Consider the following 23049-nt stretch of genomic DNA (forward strand, 5'->3'; position numbering starts at 1 on the left):
TAAACGGTACAAGGTTTACTCAGATTTTCATCTGTGTTTGTGTGTGTATGACAGTGTGTACATGCTTTTATATGGTTGTGTGTATGTGACTGTGTACATATGTACATGCTTATATGACTGTGTGTATGTACAAACAGGGTTCTCTTTGTGTTGTTATCATAACAACCCTCATTAGAGGAGGAGCAGAAAACTTGTTCCAAGCATTTCTTTATGGTACTACTGTATTTAGTCCAACCCCTCTCTCCATACCAGGAAACTTTGAGTAATAACTACTAGTGTTCCACTTGTCTCAAGTTTCTCAACTAATTCTCACCTATCAAACCACTCATTGCTTACTTCATCTACCTTGCTAAAGGCTTGTCATAAGTATCTACAGTAGCTTGCGATTAACGGTCTCGGCATAGCAGATTATATATTTATTTTCATCAAATTTGAAGCAGCACCATTCACTCCACTCAGGACTACTAAGTAATTTATGAATGCTCAGAATACTTTTTAAGAAAAGTCACCCAAGATATTTGCGCCTTGGCACGAAAACCAAACAACTTAGCTGATCCACTCTCGACCCCAGTCCCCTCACATCGAGACTGTGACCGTGTGATCATATGTGACGATGTTTACGTCAAATGTGTAACACTATATAATGTCAATGGCTCTGAATAATAATACACTTGCTGAGACTATGGTACATCACCAGTACTAAGTGACAAACAGATGTCATTTCTTTGCAAAAGTCCTCACTCACATTCCAGAAACCATACACTATTGGACCGTTAATATTCACTCCCCTGTCAATTCAGCTCTGTGTCTTGGTAAGAGCCTTTCACTCAAATAATTGCTATTCTGTGAACTAATCCCCCACACAAAAGGCTTTTTACCATAGCTCTAACTACCCATCAACCCCTTACAAAAGACCCTTATGTAATCCTATTCATTTTGTGAAATGAGGGGGACTTAACCACTCCACCTTTTGAAGCACACATCATCTATCTTTTCTATCTGCCAAGAAATGACCGGTGGCAGGAAGCACTTTCTACTTCGTTGTTGTTGTCATCTGTGCATGGAGTTGATTTTTTTTTTTTTTTGAAATCCAACACAATACAGTACCGGGTCTCCGTGCATGCTTGTCCACCTGTAGTTTAAACTCTGGGGAAAACGGGGTTGGGTTAAAACCTGGATTTGTACGGTGGTCATGTTTATCACCTGTTCTTGCTTTTTAAGCCTTTTCTCCCTACCTCTTCTTCTTTTCTTTTTTTTATTCAAGTGGCAAATGGTGGAGTACAATGGCAGACGAACAACCAGTATTTTCTTCTTCAATTTGAAAGGTGACGAATCAGTGTTGCCTATAATGAGGACAGGCTAGGTTACACATTGAACATTGGTGGATATTTACAGTGGCACAAATACGGGCCTTAGTAATTTTGTCGTTGCTGTGAGTGACTATTGTTTGTCTAGATCCTACATACATGCATACTTACACATGTGTGTATATTTCATGCCTTGTGTTATTCAAAATCAGGTTTCACTGATCCTCCACAAATCTGTTAAATAGATCTTTTTGTGTTTTGTGCCAGGTGAGATATTTTCTGTCACACAGACACATGTGAATTGTGAAATATACTTATCTTTTTCAACTTATTTCATATTAGTCGTGCTACATTAATAGATCCAGGTAATGAATCCCATAGAAATTAAATTACCATCAATTTAAAATAACATCATGTTTGGAAAGAAAAAGAAAATAAATAAATAAATACCCAGCTGATATATGCAATTACTCTAGCTCAAGAAAATGATCATGCGAAAATTTTTCAGAAAGTCCTCAATTGCATAAATTGCTTGTCGCTCTGATCATTCCTCCCCGGCCCCCACCTCCCCAACTAAGCTATCAAACACAAATTCTACTATTGCAAATGCAGCAAAATTGTCATGGGATGATGGTACATCTACCTCTGAGCTCTATAAATTTTCGAATGACACTGAGTGAAGTGGGCCATCTCTGTTTGACCAAGTACAAACCACACTGTAGTATAGTATGAGCAAATGTACTGTATTTTGCACAGATCTGGGTGTTGGTGCTAAAAGTGCCACAAGCTAGCAATCAAATACAGATTGAACATTGCAGAATTTTTGTCAAAGTGAAATGTTTTCAAGGAATAAAAAATGTCCAGCAAGTAGAGTAGAAATCCCCAAAGCCCCCCTCCCTCTGCGTACATATTGGAGCGGAACGAGTTGTGACATTTTCGGCATATAAACATGGTACATGTATTAATTACCATGGAAACCTATCCTGGAAACCTATCCTACAAACCTACCCTACCCTCAAGGAAACTTAGCACTTTATTTCTCATTTTTTGCACAACTTTTTTTTTTTTTTTAAATTTTAACATTTGTTACCCTCATGGGAAATGTAAGGCACAATATCTCACACCCAAATCAGCACTAAGAGGTGAGTGTGTGCAAGACTATCAAGTCTTTGAACCAGATTTCCCTTCCTGGATGAGGGTTCTTGCACTCACCAAGCTGGATCTACATAGTAAGTATGAAGTTCAAGAAAGATGTACTACTTGAGTTACCTTGTTTACAAGATTTTCATACTTTACTTTGACTTTAATGTTGAATGCAGATGACCTTTGACCTCAAATTTAATAGTTTCTGATTAAATCAGATCTATTATGATATTAATTGAAACCTATATGACAGCCTGACTTTCACTGACTTGCAGACATGTACCATTTATACCTTTGTTAAGAGAACAAATTTATATGAAATATTGAAAATGTAATCCAGTGGCCGATTGCAAAATTCACACGTATGCCAAGTAACATGGGAAGTAAGTAAATAAAGAAACATGTTGGAAACTTTTTCACACAAATTTACTCAGCCTAAGACATTCTATTTATCTGATACTTTAAGTCTATACGCCAGCATAGGCTAATGAACCCAATACTTGGTCTTCTCTATCATGGTACTAAGTTACAAACCAATATTATTGCCGCAAACACCCTGCAAAATACACACTGCCTTACCTATAACCTGCACCCCACACATTATGATCTCTACCTTCCTATGTAAACCTGTCAGTGTGTCCGTCTGTCCGACGACGACGACTTCCAATCCCAGAGCCTTTCATATATTGTAGACTTATTGTCTTTGAGAACAATTTGTCAACAAATAAACTTAGATATATATATATACAGCCTTAGAAAAAACCTGTTTGGAAATCTTTAGAATTGCAGATTAAAAAGCCATGAATCTGCAATAAACTTTAACCATAAAATCCTTTTCAGTCAGAGCTTTACCCTACGCGACGGTATACTGCTGGCTTCAATGCAGAGTACTATTCATGTGTCAATCACAGAGTCGATAGCCGTCACAGAGTCAATGCTGTCCTTAACGTGTTGACTTTGAACAAGCCATAAACTCTCTTTATAGATGCTTCTTTGAATTTTACAACGTTGTTCAAGGGTAGATTTTGGCTATAAATGTCAGAGAATGGTATGGCTTGCAACAAATATATGACAAGAGTGGTAGAGAAAATTTAGACAGCCATGCATTGAACTGAGATCGGACTGGGGAGCTAGCTCTGAAATCTATTCTAATAACTGTTATTAAACAATAAAAGAGCAATACAGATAAAACGATAAATCATGAATGAAATTGCCGGTTATCAAAGTATCACTCAGATCAAACCGAAGAATGAAGCACTCGAGTTTAGTCACTTGTCCTGGAAAGAAATTTCTAGTTTTAAAAGAATTGCATTAACTAGCAAAATTACATCAACATACAGTAGAAGACAGTGCTTTTTAATACCACATACATGCACTAAGTGTTACTACTTAAAACAAGAGTTTGTAACAGCAATGAACAGTTTCATTTGAAGCTGTTGGTTGAGTAAATTAGACGCAGAAAGACTTGTCCACATATTATTATTCATGAATTGTGTTCTTGTTGCATTCTTAACAAGGCCCCTTTAAACTATATGGGATATATTGGTCGGTTCTTGTTCATTGGCTTTATTTGGCTAATTAATGATTGCAAAGACTGCAATAAGTTTATCTGTTTGGTAAACCTTCACATGGGCCTGTCATAAATGTAGGCCTCATCATAATGATCATTTGGGGCAAAATGTTACTTTTCCTTACATGATTTGACTAATTAATTATCAGTTGATTGCAATTTTTCTGATTTAGAAGAAACTGTCTTTTAACCTATGCTAGATAAGATTCACATGTATTAGATTAAAGACAATGTAGACCTCATGAATGGTGCCTCAAAGATTGGGTTTAAGAGGAGGGAGATGGGTGGGGGGGGGGCTTTGGGCAGGGTTCAGTGCTAAAATATTACCAATTCATCGACCAGGTAGATGAGAAAGTGCAACAGTATCATAACTCAAGAGGAGAGAGACCTGTCTAATAGAGAGAACAGTTAGTCCTCTTTTCCAAGAAAAATAGATTTGTTCTATATTCAAATTAATAATCATAGATGTAGGGATCAGACAGAAAGTGTGCTTGGGTTAAATTGCATAAATTGCCCAGTTCAACCAAATTATATCCAGTAGCTTAAAACAGTTGGCCTACTTCAATGGCAACAATATTTGGCAAATATGTTGGAAAATACAGTACTTACTTTACTAGCAAGAATTTACAAATTAAAACAACCTTAAACCAAATTACCACGATAGTATACACTGTAAGCTTGCCGAAACTGCAAAATACTTTATGGTGCGTATCCCATGGTGTCATACATGAGTGTGCACACCCCAGGGTCACTCTTCCTCGGTAATATCTGTTTTAACCTCCATGGTAATATATTTAGGGTAACATATAACAGGACAGTATATATATGCTATTTATCTGTCACAGCTCCGCAGATTGAGATACAAATTGCATACATGCAGTCCTTGTAATTCTGCCTTCAAATACAATCTTAACACTGTTCCATAAGATTAAATGCAATTCAAATTATGAAACACAAATAAATGTTACTCAATCCACCTATCCAATTCTGTTAAATTGTAAAAACCAACAAACTAAATATCGTGTCCTGACCCTACCTCGAACTTCAGCAGAGGAAAGTTGCCCAAAAGTCCCCAACAGCACAAGGAGCAAAAAATTTGGTGCCATGTCAAAATTTCTGACTGGTTACTGTTACCAGCCAAACCAATCTGAAGAAAAGAAGAAGAAAATGTAAAATGTCAACATGGCGGGAATAATTTAGAGTGGGCAATTGTGCATTTTTTTAATACTCAAAATATAATGTAGTTGTACAAACTAAAACTGCTATAATATATGTTTTCAGTTTGCACATATTGCATTTTGCAATGCAATGCGAGATGTATTATTCCTTGCAATACCAGATGTTAAGCATCAAAGTGCTATTTTTAAGAGTTATACAGATTAGTATGGTTGAGAACGTAGTAGACCATTAAAATAAACTGTTACAGTATTGTGTAGATCTGTTGATCGTTTATTTATATTTGCCATTCAAATTTTCACAGAGAAACAAAATATTGCCATTTATTAATGTATAATCAACATGCGAAACTTAAATTTAAAAGCATTCCTGCTTCATAACCAACAAACAAATTCAAACACTACTTATAAGAAGTTAGTCTCTCTTTTTTTTTTGGTCAATTTTATAGACTTTTTTAAGACACAATCATGCCTGTGTCATATCCCTTCTTTCATAAATTTGAATTTCTGTATACCACTGGCAAAATATGATTTCCTGCATACAAACATTCCAATGTTTGCATGATGCGCTATGTTAGCTTTTAGCTTTAACTTGATCGAAACTTGTACATGTCATACATACGTACACTTAGCCTATATAAATTTTCTTTAATGTTACTTGTTAGTCCACACTGCAAATTACAATAAATACCATAATGGCATAAATCAAAATGTATGATATACTAATACTAATAATTAACTTATAACAATTTACTTAATAATAAATAATTAACACTCAAATGAAGTCCAAAGCTGCAGACTAATTACCAGAAATGAAACTGTTGAACCAGTCAGAACTGGTCATTGGTAAATTAAATTTTGCTAAATATATGTTACTTGTTAACTTAGGCTAACGTTAGGCCTAACTGGCTTAGGGCCTAATTAGTGTCATGTCAAGTAATATGTATATATACCGTATAATAGAAAAGAACTGCTCACAAGTTCATAAACAGAAGCACAACTACAGATAACTGTAACGTATTGCTCGAAATGTTTTCTGTCTAAAATGGAAGGCAAATGTAACTTCCGCAGGAATTACTGCAAAGAAAGAGTGTAAATAGTCCTCTGCCATCTATAAATAGTACCAATAAACTTTCCTCATAATATTGGTAGTGTGGGTTAAGACCAAGACTCAAAGAGTATTGTGTGAAAAAGAACTACCATGCACAACACCACATCCAAACCGACGTTGCCCCTATTTCAAAAGGCTTCCACTCAAATGATTGCAATCTACAGTAAATCCATGATTTTCAGAAACAATGGTAACCGACTGAACGAAGTATAAAGTAGCTCCCCACGTATATTTTCACAAAAACACTTCTTCGGTGACTATAAAAACATTCCACTATCATCCAGCGCTGTGTGTAAAACACTTACTCACAATGGCAGCCCTAAGTACAGTACAGAGGCCTAGCGTTACGCTCGCTGCACAAACGAAGATCAATGGATGCTATTTTGTCTTTCACACGTAATACAAACACTCCCCAGCTTTGTTGATAAAGTCCACGCACTTCTTGCCATGTTAAAGATAAGAATGACAAAGTCGAGCTCTTGGGTTTTTTCTCAGTACACTTTACCTCTAATATCAACTAAGTTAATATTTGATGACGATGAACGTGGCACCTAAATAATTTTTGTGACCTTAAAACGTTTAATGCATAGCGCAGTCACACTCTTCGCCAATCAAGTCATGTAGCGTAAGGAGTACAAGTTATAAGTTCTTGTAACACTTTTATTTTTGGTTTTAAAACATCTAACATTAATAAAACACCTTTCTATATGCCCATCGGTTTTGATTTGGGAGTCTGTTTGACTTCGAAAATTCTGCCAAACTTGAACCCAGCTTGAAAGCTTTCCCCTTGATTTACGGTATGTGGGTTGTGAACTTGATCGTGCGGCGCGCTTTGTGCTATCGGGGCCTCCCGCTTTGCATAGTCCACAAGGAAGTTCGATAAGACGATTTGTGTGTGATTTATGAGTATTTTTCCACCGCTTAGCATTTAATTCTTGACGCCCAACACATTTTAGACCGCTAAAAGTAATCTTTCATTACAGATGGACAATTTAGACTGGTCGACTATGAAATTGGTTATCTAACAGCAACCCAGGCTGAGCTATCAAGTTGGTCTGTATTAAAGGCAGTGTGAATACTATATCCCATTGCAACTGCAATCACTGTGCTTTCAGAGTGCCGATATTTACCATAGATACATCTAGTAAGGTTCAGAGTACTCTCTCAAATTGGTGATTTGACTTCGATAAAATGGAATGTTATGTCATTAAAGGTCATCCAAAACTGGCGCGAAGAATTGCTAGCAGTCTCACTCAAGTAGCTTACTTTCTTATAGGTTCTGCTTCTACTAGCATGTTGTTTTCCTGATAAAGTTGAGGGTTCAAATACATTTATTCTACATGTCTCATTAAGGCAAAACCGCTTTGAGAATTACAATAAAGTGATTGTTCAAATATGAGCATTGTTGACCAATACTTGACATTTTATCATATTGGGGTTGGGTGGGGGCGGGGCCGGCGCAAAACTGATGACCTTGAAAGCTATCCGATTTGTTTGGAAGTTACAGAGCTAAACATATTACCAAGAACAAATAATTATGTTGTAGCGAAAGAATGACGTCATCATCACGAATGCGGTGGTAGGCCTCACATTCTTAAAATAGGCAACATCTTGAGGATAAGGAAATTAATAAATTATGGTGCACGCACATACAAGTTTGGCAAGGAATATTGGTATTAGTGTTTTCAGTCCCTATATTGTACAGTGCGAATGTAACCATAGGCGTACGGGACCATTTCAGTTTGGGGGGGCAGAACTTTTTGTGCCCGAAAGTTCCCGTGACACTAAGCGGAGCGCCACCATCGGTTGGCGCGTAGCGTACAAGAAAATTTTTGGCACACAATGCCTCTCAGATTGCCGGAAACGGCACTTCTGAGGCCTTGCAAGTTGCATCTAAAGTTCTAAACATTCTTTATTTTATAATCTCACGTTTTAGAAATTTACACTTCCCCAAAAATTTGGTAAATTAGAAGAAGAAAAAATGGTAACATCACTTTGAAGGGGAAAAATGGGACAGTATATTTTTTAAGCTCCTATTTAGTTACCTTATTTATTATTTTAACACAGTACTCAGCTACCTCCAGAAAAACATACATTGTTCAACGACACGTAGGCGGGATAATGTCGCTGTGTCGGGTGAGACTGCAATTTGTCTCACAAAAAAGTATAAAATATAACAAAGAATATGATAAACCTGTACTTCTAGGCTTGTAGGCACCCCTCCCCACCACCCCCTCCCCAACACTCATGTTGGGGATGTCCAGGTCAAGGGCGGCGGAAGCACTTTTAATCTTGGGGGGGGGGGGGGAACCGACATGAAAGGGCACTTTGAAGATATTCGATTTGACTGATGCAGCCTTATATTTAGTACCCCTTATAACTCTTATTGTATTATCTTATTTGTGTAAACACATCACTCCATCAACGCCCCCCCCCCCCCAAAGGAAAATATGCATACTAGCACTGCAATATCCAATGCGCAAATTGGGAAACAAAGAACAAGTTTTCTTTTGAGACAAAATGAGGTGAAATCATGCTAGTTGCTTATGTAGGAATCTTCCGAATTAGAATTTTTTTCTTGTTAATATCTAAACAAATCTTTTCCATTCGAAATAGCTTTGAGTTTGACCCACAGAAATTCATTAAAAGTCACGGGCTTAGCCAGGATTTGCAAAGTTGTATGCACGACTATCTGAGCGGAGCGCCACCATTGGTTGGCGCGGAGCGTACTAGAAAATTGTTGGTTTTACAAAGCCCTCAGATGGCCGGAAACGGCCCTTCCCGAGTGTTCATTCTGGTTCCCTGGCCTCTTGCTAACTTGAGGCACCTCAATTTTTATGTAGAAAAAAGGCACATTTTTAACCTGAGGAAAAGTGGGGGGCACGTGCCCCCCGTGCCCCCCCGGTTCCGCCGCCCTTGGTCCAGGACTAGTTAGAAAAAAAAAATTGATTTCAAAAAGCGTGGTAGCCCAGATGAACTGCGCTTACGGTGGTGTTACACGGAAATATTCGGGCATCATAATGCTAAATAAAGAAAATCATGGAATTGTCGGGCAAAAATTTGAAAAAGATTCGGGCAAGCTACTGCATATTTATATATATATATTTCCAGAGGACAAGAAATTCGGGCAAAAGTCCTTAACAATTCGGGCAGCCTAAGAGGAGAAAAAATATATATATATATATACTTTTTTTTTCTCCTCTTATGCTGCCCGAATTTTTCAGGACTTTTGCCCGAATTTCTTGTCCTCTGGAAATTTGGGGGGGGCAGTCTGCCCCCCTGCCCCCCCGCCTCGTACGCCTATGAATGTAACTATATAGGATATTGCTAGGCTACTTCTGATGTATATATTAGGGCGGAAAGTCACAGTAGGGTCATTAAATGGTTCATTTTTAGTTTCTGAGAAAGCCACAAATTTGCTAAAGTAACTTCTTTTTTGGGAAGGGGGGGGGTGCTTATGTTCCTTTTTGTCGATTCTATTTGACATTGAAATATCATAACAATGTTTATAAATTTAATTTCTATGTTATTAATACCTTCATGAAAATATATATCATGGGTGACGAAGTATTGAGAAACAATGAAAATAATTTAGATTACTTCCCCATCACCCATTCACGTAGTGGAAACAGCTATGACGATGTCTTCTAGTTTATTCCGCACTAAAACCTTATTTTTTGAGTCATAGGCTACGGTACCGCATATACTTGATACTCGATAGGTGTGATAACATTGTTTGACTAAGCGCAAATAATTCTTTCATGCTTTATGAGAGTCCAGTTCAAAACATCTGTCCCAGACGTTATCTCAACAAACTAGTCACACAATAGTCTTTGTCCAAGTAAGCATATCGAAGCGTAAAACTACGCTTCGAATGTCACAAACCCTATGATGTAGCTTGTTTCCGTGATACTTTCAGCTCCTTTAACGATACGGTGTAAAATATTCATATCCAAGACTTCGGTCATGAATGCATCATTATAGAGAGATTCTTTAGAAGGGGGTGAGTGACACAAATGACACGTATGTACGGCGTATATATATATTGTATACTCTTTGAAGTTACAGACCGAATTAAAAGAAATCCGTCCACATCCTTACAAAGGTATATTCCATGTGTCATTAGACTTGATGTACGGTTTCTTACGTGGGGGGGGGGGGGGAGTGGTGTGCGAAAAAAAGGCGATGGTCTTGTCAGGCTCCACCCCACCCCACCTACATCGTTAGTCGAAGAAAAACGTTCAGTCGGTGGATTTTTGTTACATTCAGACGAGAAGAATTAGGCCTCTCCTCAGGGGCCCAGGACTCCTTAAAGGTCAGAGTAGGGGTATACACCCCCCCCCCCTATCGTCCCTACTCAACCTCATAACAATCAAAAGTAGTTATTCGCACAACCTTGCGTATATACATGACTCCAAATCTAGTTTATTGTCTAATTGTGTCTCCGAATGCACCATTTAGTATCTGACTTTTCCTTCTTTAGTATTTCTTTGTACTTTGGGGAGGGGGAGGGGGAGGGGGGTTCAACCACCAAATCTCCTATACGGGTGTTTATTTACATTGTTTTATTCCAAACAGTGAGATTTCACTTTTTGAGAGTGCTGAGGATTATCACTCTTAATTGAAGTGAAAGTCTTTCTCTTTTAAAAGAGGCATGACTTCAGCTCTCAATTTAGACTTAAAACATAGTCTTTTCACACCACAGGACCCAATTTTGAAAGAATTTACTCCCGAAAGATTGATGCATAGACACACATTCAAAGGGAGGTTCTCTTTCTTTCGAATTAAGTGTTGTTTACTCTTTTTACAACAGCAATTGGTAACTACTTGCAGCGATTGCAAATGAAACGGCAAACATACAGAATAAATTGAAATAATGCTTAAGTGAACACATATAAACGACCTTTTCTTTTTTTTTTTCTTTTTTCTACTGGCAGTTGGTCAATACATAATGCAATCTTTTAGACACATTTAAAGCTTACATCAACCGTCCGGAAATATGTTACTATATCAAATAAAATATTATAAACTTTCAGCATGACCTCTTCGTTCTGTGTTTTGTTTTAATTGGAACAGTTAAATCTAAGCTGCTCAGTGAATGTGAAAAGACAAACCTGCAAAATGACAAATCTCTTATTATTCCAAATAATACAATTTTTTTAATATAGGTTACATAAGTTTATGATAGCTTTTTTCATAAACGATACATTTTGTTTGACCATGCACGCAATTAGTTCCCATACTGCTGTTCTATACAATCAACTATATGTCAGTCACAGATATGCGATAATCAAGAGGTACTGTAGCCTTAATTTAAACACACATGACATATCATACTTGATCAGAGTCTTGGCTATATATCACAAGATAATGAGTTCTGCAATAAACCAGTTATATGACTCGTAACCAAAAAGCAATCGTCCACAGCAGTTATAACATAATAACCAAAGAAACTATATGCATAGGCTCTCTTACCTGTATAATGTTCCAACTAAAGTCTTGAGGTACAAGTTATGACCGTAAAACACACGACACATCGACTATGTATAAAGAAATCCGTGTTACTGCAGTGCGACTTTGAAAGCTCTCTGCATATAACCATCTCACTATTTTAAGCCGTGTAACCGTAACGTATATATTTGGTCTTCATATCACATATTAAGCTATATACACGATGCCTTGCCAGTTTCTGCTATTTTTTGGGCACCTCAAATCGACAACAGAAAGGTGATATGTACGACACCAATCCTGTATCGTTGAACGCCTTCAAGCGTTCGCTATCAAAAAAGCTAAGAAAACATGATTTGTTCTCAAATGGCGACAGGAAAACACAAGAGTTCTGCGCAGACGACAACAGGGTGCTTGCCCTGACAGCAAATCTAGTTTCCTTGGTTGAGATCAAATCTCCGGGTTATATCAACAAAGGGGTTAGTGACAAACCCAGCCACTGCAGGAAAGATGCCGCTGAGCGATCGCTTTGTTTTTCAAGATTTTTTCTCGCCCACAAGAATGCCCGTGCTTTTTTTTTTGTTCACCTTTTTACACTTTTTTTTTGGGTCCGTTTAGGAAAATGCATGGAATTGTAAACCGAACCGTTGTCAAGTTTACAATTTGGGAATTTCTTCCATTCTGAAACACTCAGAAATTTCAACTTTCAAATTTTACCACCTGTCCATCTGTAAATCGTCGCATTTACTGTGCACTTCCCCTAAAACTCCTACTCAATCGAGGGGGGGGGGGGGTGGGGGTAGAAGAATGGACTAGATATAACTTTCCCTTTCACAACCTTTCACAACATGTGATTTGATCGCTCGATACCGATGTATACTTCATCACCAAAGAAGAAAGCAAACAAGCATAAAATCAAGGACACTGTTCTTTGAAAGTTTACTCGTGAAAGAATTAACAAACAGCGGTTACATTATACGGTAGAAAATAATGTTGCTGAAAAAAAGGGTTTCCGCAAATTTTCCAAAGTTACCGTGTTAGCTGTTACCATACTCTCACGATACATATATAGGTAATACCTCCCTATACGAAGTATGCATATATTGGTTTACTGCGCGAAAACGAAGTTGCAGAGTCTATGCAAGGCCTATCAACTCCCTGACAGTGTATAAAGTCTTGCTAACTGTATGATAATACCTTCTGCATTGAAATTCCAATATCATTCAATGTGATTGTGAATCCGACCTCTACTATATACACTCATGTACACACAGCGTGCAAAATATAAGAACCAAAACTTATCAAGTGTGAAAGAATGCAGCTCGTCAAACCCGACAAAAATAGTAAGACCTCGCCTTCGGGCTTATGCAAGAAAAAGCTTTGAAAAATAGGAAATCGGCCCGCGAGGCCTCGGCTAAATCGGGATTATTGTGTTTAGTGGAATCCAGAATTTAGGGGAAAAGGATGCATTTACTATTCAGATCAAAAGAAGGGGGGAAAAAACTTGATAATAGCAGGAGAAATGTGTAAATAATGACAAGGAACCAAACAAACTGAAGCGTTCAAATGAAACCCAACTTCCTTCTTATAATCGACAGATAAGCACCGTCACCGATTGAATGGTCTTCATGGGACAGGCACACATATACATAATATCGACGACCACTTCTGTCGGACTTTTTCACAAATCCAGGTGAATCCTGCAGGGAACGAATTGCTATATACACTGCATGCTAAAGCTCTTTCTCTCTGCACTGTTTGGGTGTCAAGATGCATTCAGAACTTCAACATGTTTCACGGCTGCATATACTGAGATGCTTATCTTTCATTTTTTTTTTCAAATTTATAAGATGGCAAAGTTAGGAGCTATTACGTTAATTGAAGAGAAAATGTTGAGACCTACCCGGTATTCATTTCCAGGCATCATTGAAATATTAGACAAAACAACATTGTCAATAAACGCTCAGCCTCATTTACAGTGTCGAGTTTGCTTTGCCTCTATCGGTTGTAACTTTTCGATATTCTCACCACACAATGTAGACTACTATATAGGCGAATTACATACCCCTAAGGTGGGCTGCACCTATACATTCAATGTAGGTCCTCAAATCAATACAGCCAAAAATGTGTGTCCCACATAACTTAATATCACGTTTTATTTGCTCGTTGTGGCTGGGTGATATCGATGTCGATCGACCTATAAGTAGCAGATTATATTTTAAGATATCTTATCTTCCATCAGGTAAACGGTTCACGCGTTTCATTTTGACCCGGTCAGAATGTGACAAAATTCAACTCAAAATGACAATTTTTGGAATAAAAAGACCAGTACTTCATATTTCGATAGTTGCAGTTATGTATGAACAGAAAGTCTTGGACATAGGCACAGTTTTCTGCCGAAGAAATGCCATATGATAGAAAAACGGCTCGATTTTCAGCAATGTTGGTCATAATATGGTGGCATAGTCATGCAGTATTCACTGCACAACCTAGAATGTTAAATTGAGGGCGCTTTTCAAGTTCCATTCATTCCCACTTGCGCATAGTCTGCCTACATGTTTGTCGGTACTGACCCTGTCTGTGTATTGTATCATATAATGTCCTGGTAGGGGGGGGGGGGCGGTATATGGTACATGTGTCCTCCTAATGACCACAAAGAGACAATGTGTGTGCAATTATTAATGATATAAATCAAAGTGAGCGGGTCAGATGTCTGAAATCTCATCGATTATGCTCTGGTAACAATACTGAAGTAGTGTAAATGTTTTCAGTATACGTCAGCGTTTAAGTCGCAATTAGACTTACACAATATATCCCGCTATGAAACTGATTTTTGCATTATCATTATTATTAATTAATTCTTCCATAACAATATTTACTCAAAGCATTCGTTTAATTTTTATTTTATTCTTCAAATCAGAAAGACTAAGGTAAATGACCTTTTTTTTTTACGTTTTCAAAATTAATAAATAAAATTCTATTAACAAAAAAAAAACCCTCGTTTATGCGACGAATCGTTTTGAAACGAATGGACTCAGGATATATGTGCTAATTTACATTGCTATGAATAAAATATCTTCACGACCATCACAAAAAGTAGGACACGACAGTCGAGTTGAATCGGTTTGTGATTAGTCAGACAGTATTCGGTCTGTTTTATAATATATGAAATTCACAGAGGTTGGCAAAAAGTCAAACATCACAATTAAAATTTGTGGCATAAAAAGAAAAATCATTTTCTGTATTAAGCTAAACCGTCTGTAACACTATAATTAAGAAAACGCAGATGAATCATGTGTGAGCTTTGCATGGTTTGGTCAGAATTTCGTAAACTTACTATCCACAACAAAATGCATCTGACAAATGGGGGGGGGGGGGGGGGGAGTTGTAAATGTGTATGATATTGGTCGAACGAATAAACGTTGAAATTCTTTGTAACTTTCTAACCTCGACTTTAAAATCTTTATCTTCTCCTGCATGCTCATTGTTCTGCTATGTATGCCTATTATAGCTGATCGAAGTTATATACGAAAAAGACAAAAGTTTAAAAAATAAAAACTTGAATTGGTTTTGACAGAATGATTTATCTGGCGTGTTACGCGACTGCGAAATGGGGGGAGGAATTTTCCGCCTAATTAAGATCGTTTACAAACAAAAAATTGTTGTTAGCTGAACCATCAATTACCAAACCCATTAGAAAGATCATTAGGTGGAAGTTCAAAACTCCAATAAGACAAAAGAAACCCCCAAATGACGAACACGCTGCGCAGTGCTTTGGTTGTAAGCCTTAGTCAAATAGTGGTTAGTTTGCGAACTATAATAGTACTTCAATCGCGCAAGTAGTATATACACCTCCCATGATGGATGACTGTGTGTGTGTGTACATCAGTAAAACCAAAAATGGTGTCCGTGGAAACTATATGATGACGTTATTTAACAAGTGCCACCGAGAAACCTTCCAAAAAGTGTTCCATTGTTTGTGAAAATAAATCGAGTTTATAACGAGTCGAACAAATACGAGAGCCTTGCATGTGGATGTATATATAATCATGGATGTGTGTATATATATCATACACGGCGACTTTGATGTGATATATATGGAGATATAGTGTTTGGACCTTGGGAGCCGTACTGCATGCACGACATGCTAGAACGACGAGAAAGTGGAAGAAGGATCGAGCTCCATGCATGACAGATGGCAGTATTCCCAAGCATGTACCCCCACCCCCCCCCCCCCAACATTCAATGTTATGATTATTTACATTGTGACGTATAAAGTCACTGACTGACAGTGTACAGCTTTTACCACTTACAAGTGTGAAACCGGTTACGACAGTACATAATATCTTGTGAACGCTACTACGAAATCATGCATGCAACTAATCCCCCCAAACTCTAACTTCGTATATAGGGCCTATGATTGCTAGCTGAGGGTTATCTAAAGCAGGTGTAAAATGATCCCGGGTGGGGTAGGGGGGTGTATACCATTTCTAACTGTGAGACATATCCAGAGTAATTATGAGAGCACGCTATTATTTTAATATATGTAATTTCTAAATATGCTTCAGAATGCACCATTTGGCGTCTAAAATTTTGCTGGCAGTTGAATCTCAAAAAGTATCTTGATGACCCCTGGTCAATCCCTCCCCCCCCCCACACGCCCCTGATACCTTGATACACCTCGCATTGTGTGGTATATGCCATTGGCTATATCCAATACCTCTCCTCAGTTTTATTTACCATCGTATTGGCTATACCGAAGGATCAAATAATCCCTTCTCCCCCCCCCTCCCCACCCTCTTTATCTGCACACTTCGTGCGATCTCAAGAATGTATACACATACGCCATACTGAGACGTAAGGCCACTTGCGATAACATTCATTTTATATGTCGAAGAGTGAAGGACATCAATAGCTTTGAGAAGTTCCTGATAAGCTTCTGTGCATCAGTATATAATTTGTACAGTGAAATGAAAGACGATACGGAATTCCTCTGAAGTAAACTTAAAATGAAAAGAAACAAGAGGTGGAAAAGAAGGAAAGTGTTTTCCAGACGATTACCAAAGCTGAGACATCCTTGGGAGAGGCAGGGAGTTATCTGGATTACTCCATGGGAACTATATGGTGTAGAGAAAGAGAGTAAAGATAGGATCAAGGATAATGAGATGTAATCTAACCTCAAAGTTATCGTTATACGGAGGATTAGTTTTCCAAGATAGGCAACTTCAAAATAAGGAAAAGAGAAATATAACTTGTTATAGGAACATTTGGTTTCCTTTCCATTGTGCTTGGAAATTGTCTCCTTTAACCTGATTTTATCTTCTCTTGACAGTTATAGATAAAGTCGACATATTGGCTGTTATTTGCTTTACCCCTCCATCTCCGACCCCCTCCCCCCCCCCCCCCGCCCCCTCATCTGTTAACTAACCTGTATTCACGATGAAGTTGGTGTTTGTCCTATCACATGTGATATAGAGCAGTAATGATTTGAGAACAGACTGACATCTCCAACTAACAATTTTTAATTTTTAATCGTTAATCCGGTCTTTTGATGATTTTGTATTAAAGTTTCGTTCATTGGAGACAATCATTAATACCGTTACCATATATCAACTGCGTATAGTTATAAGCCTATACTGGTTACGTGTGAAAATACAAGTGTGGATGGGGGGGGGGGGGGGGAGAGAGGAGACTCTGACGTGAGGAGGTGACGTCATTATCGATTTTGCCCTTAAAGGAGCAGTCCAGACATCAAACATGGATGTGTTGACTCTTGATAACGGAAATAAACGAATATAGACAGTATAAACCAACACTGTAAACACACATGAATTTTCTTTTCGTTGCGCTGTAACATATCAACACTGAATCTCAACTGCCCAATGGGAACCTTTAACACTTGGATTTACTTTCTAGGATCAGTGAACTTCTTTCAGTTATGGCCAGGCAAGCTCTCCTATCATAGAAGGTTTAGAGCGATGCCGTATCAGAGATGAGAGAAATTAAATGATAATAATTCATATAGAATAATTTAGCCTATTTACCAATCTCCCAAGGTGCAGTTCTATATCCTGCTAATAATTAGCCTGTCACCTCCCTACGTCACACTAAAGGTTCGTAACGCATAATTTCATACCAATGTCTACCAATCGCTCTGACAAAAAGTTTTTTTATTTTATATCTATATGTTTAGTACATGCGAGAACTTATAACTTTGGCGCTCGGAGACTGCATGTCAATCATACATGCTATTACCTGTTACACAACCATATAATTCTACATATATATTTCTCAGATGTGTTTGAGATGAGAAAATAGAATCCCAGGTGCAAAAATAATAAATGTCACATCAATAAATCTTTCACGAAAAGTAGGAACAGCACTTATAAATCGATCGTTAAACCTTACTACTTTAAAGGAACACTCCACGAAATACACGGATCATGACAAACATATAGTATTAAGTCGGGATACGATTATGAGAAAGTTGAACAGAGGAATTACAGTGTCTTTGGAAAGTAAAAATATGAAACCCGAAATCCTATTATAACATTTTTGTTAAAGGCTGACTCCGAACACAGGATTTGTGTCAAAAGAGCATTACAAAAACACGGTTATCAAATGTTCCTACATCCATGGTAGCAATAATGCACCACTGTTACCGAAGTTGAACTTTTCTTTTCTTTCATCAATCTAAACGACTGGACGACCGCGTTTAGAACCCAGCCCATTAGCAACACACACACACACACACACAAATACTACAAAATAAACAGAAGACATATATATAGACTTCGACGTAAAGTTATAGAATTATAGAAATGGATCATGTAAGGAACGGATATCCTCTTTGGTTTAGTTTCAATTGGTTTATTCCAAACATTGAGCAACGGTATATTTTGAAAGGTAACAGTCTTGAAGACATTAGCCTGTTACTACACTGACTGATATGCAGCGATATATACTTATTTTGCGGACCACACAAGGTCATTCTTTAAATAGGTTTTTTTCTTTATCTCAGCTCAATGTCGGAAACTTGATTGGCAATTTCGTAAGCAAAAGTAAAAAGTGTCTTTAAAAACAGTCAACATTTTCGAACCTCTGATCAGGCTCTTGATATCTCTCTCCCGTACATTGAGGTTCTCCTTCATTTTCCCTTCTTCTCTCCCTCCCCACTCATATTTTTCACTGCCAGTCACACACCATGATAAGTGTGTACGTGATTAATTATCAACAGCCCCCTCACTTCAAACCGGCCTTCCGGGGCCATAGTCACTTGGATACATAGTTCAAAACTTGTGCTTCTTAGTCTGAAGCAGCTGGACACCTCCGAGCTTTCCTCATTTTGAAATCAAATTACGAAACCAATTTGAGCGCGGTATTAACCCACCCCTACCGATGCCTCCCCCTGCACTGCCCTTTGCTGCCTATTCTATCTCACCACCACCCCCCCTGCCTATTCTATCTCACCACCACCCCCCCCCCGCCTCCTGCTCTCCCCATCTTCATATGTATAAGTTAGGAGGTTTTGCCCATCTCGACGTTCAACCGATGCCCATCTCGAAAGCAACATTCAACTCCTTTAATCTGTTGGCCTATTTTGACGTATGGAATTTACAACGGTGAACTCTATATGCATGGCTGCCACGTGCCAGAGATCATTTATAACCAACCCCTTGTGTAACGTATGTTCAAGCAACAAAACCAACCATGTTTAACGACGTTGTAAAATGTCAAGGAAGCAATATAAAATACGAAGAAGAAAGAGTTTAAATTGCATAAGTTTGTGATCCCCCCCCCCCCCCTTTGATGCTGAATTTAGCCCGTTTTGAGTGCATGCTTCACCTGTATATGTTTCAATAAGTATATATTATACTATATGACATCACATTTATAATTACAAAATGACGTCTTCCAGACAGGACCCAAAACGGAACAAGATTTTTCTGTTCTTTATATCCCTTTAAATAAACGACCTTATCAACTTTACTCGGCTCGTATATAATTCGCAGTGACTCCCCATACAGTGTTCGTTTGAACAGTCCAAAATTGAATCAATTTGGCACAATGAAATCTAGCCAGATGAAATTAACTAGATTTATTCTCTGACAAATCTGTCTCTTTATGGGTGAGATAGAAAGCTAAAAGGTATGACAACGGCTCGGTATTTTTGTATGATTATCTTGGCAGTTGACATAACAGACCCCAATGGAGTGGTTTAATTTCTTCTCAATTTATGGGCTACTTCTGTATTTATGCCAACCCCCGTATATGGGTTTGGGGTGCATCACTTTAAAGATATATACATCTCAAAATTCGCCTTCGGAGTTGCAACAAAATTCGCCGTTAAAAGTTATGCATGAAAACGTAAACTGTATCTTTACCCCTATACCGGAATGGCACCAGGAAGGATGAATTACATACAATTTGTGAAGCACAAAATTTTCGTATTGATTATTACTTTGGATAGCATATTGATTATGAAATAATCCAAAAGATGGTAACCAAATGTATTTCATAGAGTGAAAGGCTTTCCACTTATTATGGAAGAAGATTTGCATGGCTCAGTTATGACAAGCTAAAATAATGGAAGCTTTCACATTTCTTGGTGATAGCGAAATCTAGAGTGCTGGAGTTGGTACCTTGATGGTGCTATTATTACTGCGATTGCTAGCATGTAGCTAGGATTCGATTTATCTTTTCGCAAAAGTTGGCCGAGGTCCGTCTTGGGAAGGCGATATAGGAGCGGTGTCCCCTTTCCTATGACTATGAGAATTATTTTGTTTTGCGTTAGGTGCAAAATGGTACAATCGTGTATACCATTTTAACTACATTTACGTACTGCTAGTTTAGAGGTTGCCAGTTGCTTCGCGTCCCTCAACTCCCCCCCCCCCTTCCGCCTCCCTCTTCCCAGTGGGTAGGGCCCATTGTAAAAGTAGCATCCCCCGTTTGTGATTTACATAGGATGTTCATTGGATGTTTTGGTGTGATAGGTGTGACCAAAATGCTAGTAGCTGGAGAAGGGATGGAGAGTTCGAGCTTCGAATGCATAAAAGGTAAGCAAGGAGCGCGAAGCTTACACACCCACGCATCATGGAGATCTTTGCGCGCACGGATATATATCTGTACTTTTTACCTCTCCCCTCGTGGAACAGCGATACACATGTAGGCTTATAACGGTAAATTAGTTTATTAGACATGATATAAAACACACAGCTAGGGCGGTTGTACTTGAAGTAAGCACGTGTAATCTGTTTTGATGCACAATAGAAAAACACATGTTATGTTTCAAATTGTTTTCTTGTTTTTTAAATTGGATTGGGAACGGTTAAGTTCCTACATTGTTTAAAAGTTCAATATCCTGAATACGAACGAACGCGAGTGTAAATTAAACCTTGTTTGTGTCTGGCACAAATTTGAATGGTCAAAACTTCCAAAAACGTTACTTTTTACAACACCTAGCAGTTATATCAAGCTCAAATTCGGAGACCTGCAAGGTATGCGAATTATATGAATCGCGAAAGAATGCTTTTGAGAATTTTTATGGCATTTTTGTTAATTTCTATGGCAGGATAACAATATACAATGGGGAAGGGGGGGGGGGCTATTTGAGTACACTTGAGATCGGAAGATACAATTTTAAGACGTGTAAATTATTCTGTAAATTACCTGTAAAAATAGGAGGCAGTGACAAACGACTTCCGGTCCTTTTTCCAGTTCCAAGATTCCAGTCAACGATGGTAGATAATTAGTCAATTACCGTAGAGTATAATAATTCATTGAATAGATTAAAAATCCACAGAAATAAATATTGTACCTCCGTTTTCTAACGAGATATAATAAAGTAAAAATGAAAATGGCGGCTCCTGAAAATTAGTTTTGGGAAAATTCCGTTTCTTCCCTCCTTCCTTCCAAATTCTACATATATTAGCAATATAGTACGTTGCAGAATTAATGTATATAGATAACCGTTTGAAGGATTGTCCAACACACCCGAAATGCAAAAAACTTAATTAATTAATTAAATAACAAAATTAGCTCCATACCAGTTCAACTTTACTCACTTACTGCTGTCACTTTAGTCACATGCCACATAGAGAGTACTCGACTCCACACAAAAAAAACACAAGCTATATAATCTCCAAGTTCTTGGTTTTGGCAAAACCTTTCCAGTATTAATTCTCATCAGTCTTTCTTCGACATACTTTGGTTATGTATGATCGAGAGAATACTTGGGTCATCTCACATAGAAAGACAACTTTAACCAACAGTTTATAAACTGCGTGCAATGAGGCAGCACAACGTGAAATCAAAGGTTAAACGTTTCGCTGACATTGAACGATAACTTGGGCTCATATTTGAGTTCTTCCAAACTTATTATTCACCAAGGAGTCTGTTTGTCCAAACACAGCGAAATCGTTGGCGCGGGGTTTGTTTACTTACTCTTTTTTCTGTCTTTCGAAAGAAAGAAGAAGAAAAAACACGAGAAGAGAAAAAGCAAACCAAATTTAGTTATTTTCCGTCGATGATGGATTTTTGACACTGATCTTCCACTGAATTAATCCCATACGTATAAGATATTGTTGAAACAGCGGTGAATAACTCCGTGGTTTCAGTTAATGTCATATATATATATATATATAGATCACAATGTGTCAATTATGACTGACATTTACATTGGAATGTGGAAACACTACTCCAACACTATATAGGCCTAGTATGGGCACTTTTGTCTCATTCGCGAAAATAATCATATAGCTTAGGCTATGATAATTATATCCAAATGGATTAATAATATATATAACTACACCCAAATGCGCGATAGGCTAATGATGCGTCACGGTAACCTCCTTTTAGGTATGTTCCCTAAAAAGCTTCCAATGATGTTGCTGACTCCAGTTGCATCTTCCTCAGCCTAAACAAAATTCCGATTTGAGGAGTAACAGGCTATACTGTTAAGGTATATACGCGGCACACCCCGCAGTGACGAAACCCACTGACCGGTATGGAAGGATGCGATTAGATTCCCTCCCCGTGCATTAGGAAAGTGTTATCCCACGGCGACTAAATCTGACATTTGTTTACCTAACGTCTTTGCATTGCATGCTTGGGGCGATATTTACATGCCTATTGAAAAACCACGGAAACACCACGTTCACCGAATGGGTCCATGGTGACCGTGTGGAAGCGCAAACCATCATGTCAAAGCTTGTTGTTGATTTTTCCCATTATGTGATGTTAAAAGGCGATTTCCTTAAAGCAGCAGTTATAGAAAGGTGGGCAGGGAATTATATG

The 23049-nt window shown here is 38.0% G+C and overlaps 1 protein-coding gene across 10 annotated transcripts in view; it reads right to left on the minus strand.

Moving 5' to 3' along the window:
* Window positions 1-22574, minus strand: part of LOC139967448 (fibroblast growth factor receptor-like 1) — a 51917-nt gene extending 29343 nt beyond the window's left edge. For 3 of the 10 annotated variants that reach the window (XR_011792994.1, XR_011792995.1, XM_071971268.1), the window contains exons 1-2: window positions 6149-6797; window positions 5057-5167 (exon numbers count right to left, since the gene is read on the minus strand). Coding sequence is in view for 8 of the 10 variants with exons in the window: in XM_071971268.1 (XP_071827369.1) it covers window positions 5057-5126 (70 nt within the window). In the remaining 2 variants the exon portion in view is untranslated. Of the gene's footprint in view, window positions 1-5056; window positions 5168-6148; window positions 6798-7005; window positions 7106-11781; window positions 12420-21423 lie in introns of those variants that run through there. The other 7 variants (XM_071971273.1, XM_071971271.1, XM_071971275.1 and 4 more) reach the window with 7 other exon arrangements.
* Window positions 22575-23049: the final 475 nt, after the last annotated feature.

The sequence above is a fragment of the Apostichopus japonicus genome, chromosome 5 (assembly GCF_037975245.1).
Source record: "Apostichopus japonicus isolate 1M-3 chromosome 5, ASM3797524v1, whole genome shotgun sequence".
In the NCBI taxonomy this organism is placed as follows: Eukaryota; Metazoa; Echinodermata; class Holothuroidea; order Aspidochirotida; family Stichopodidae; genus Apostichopus; species Apostichopus japonicus.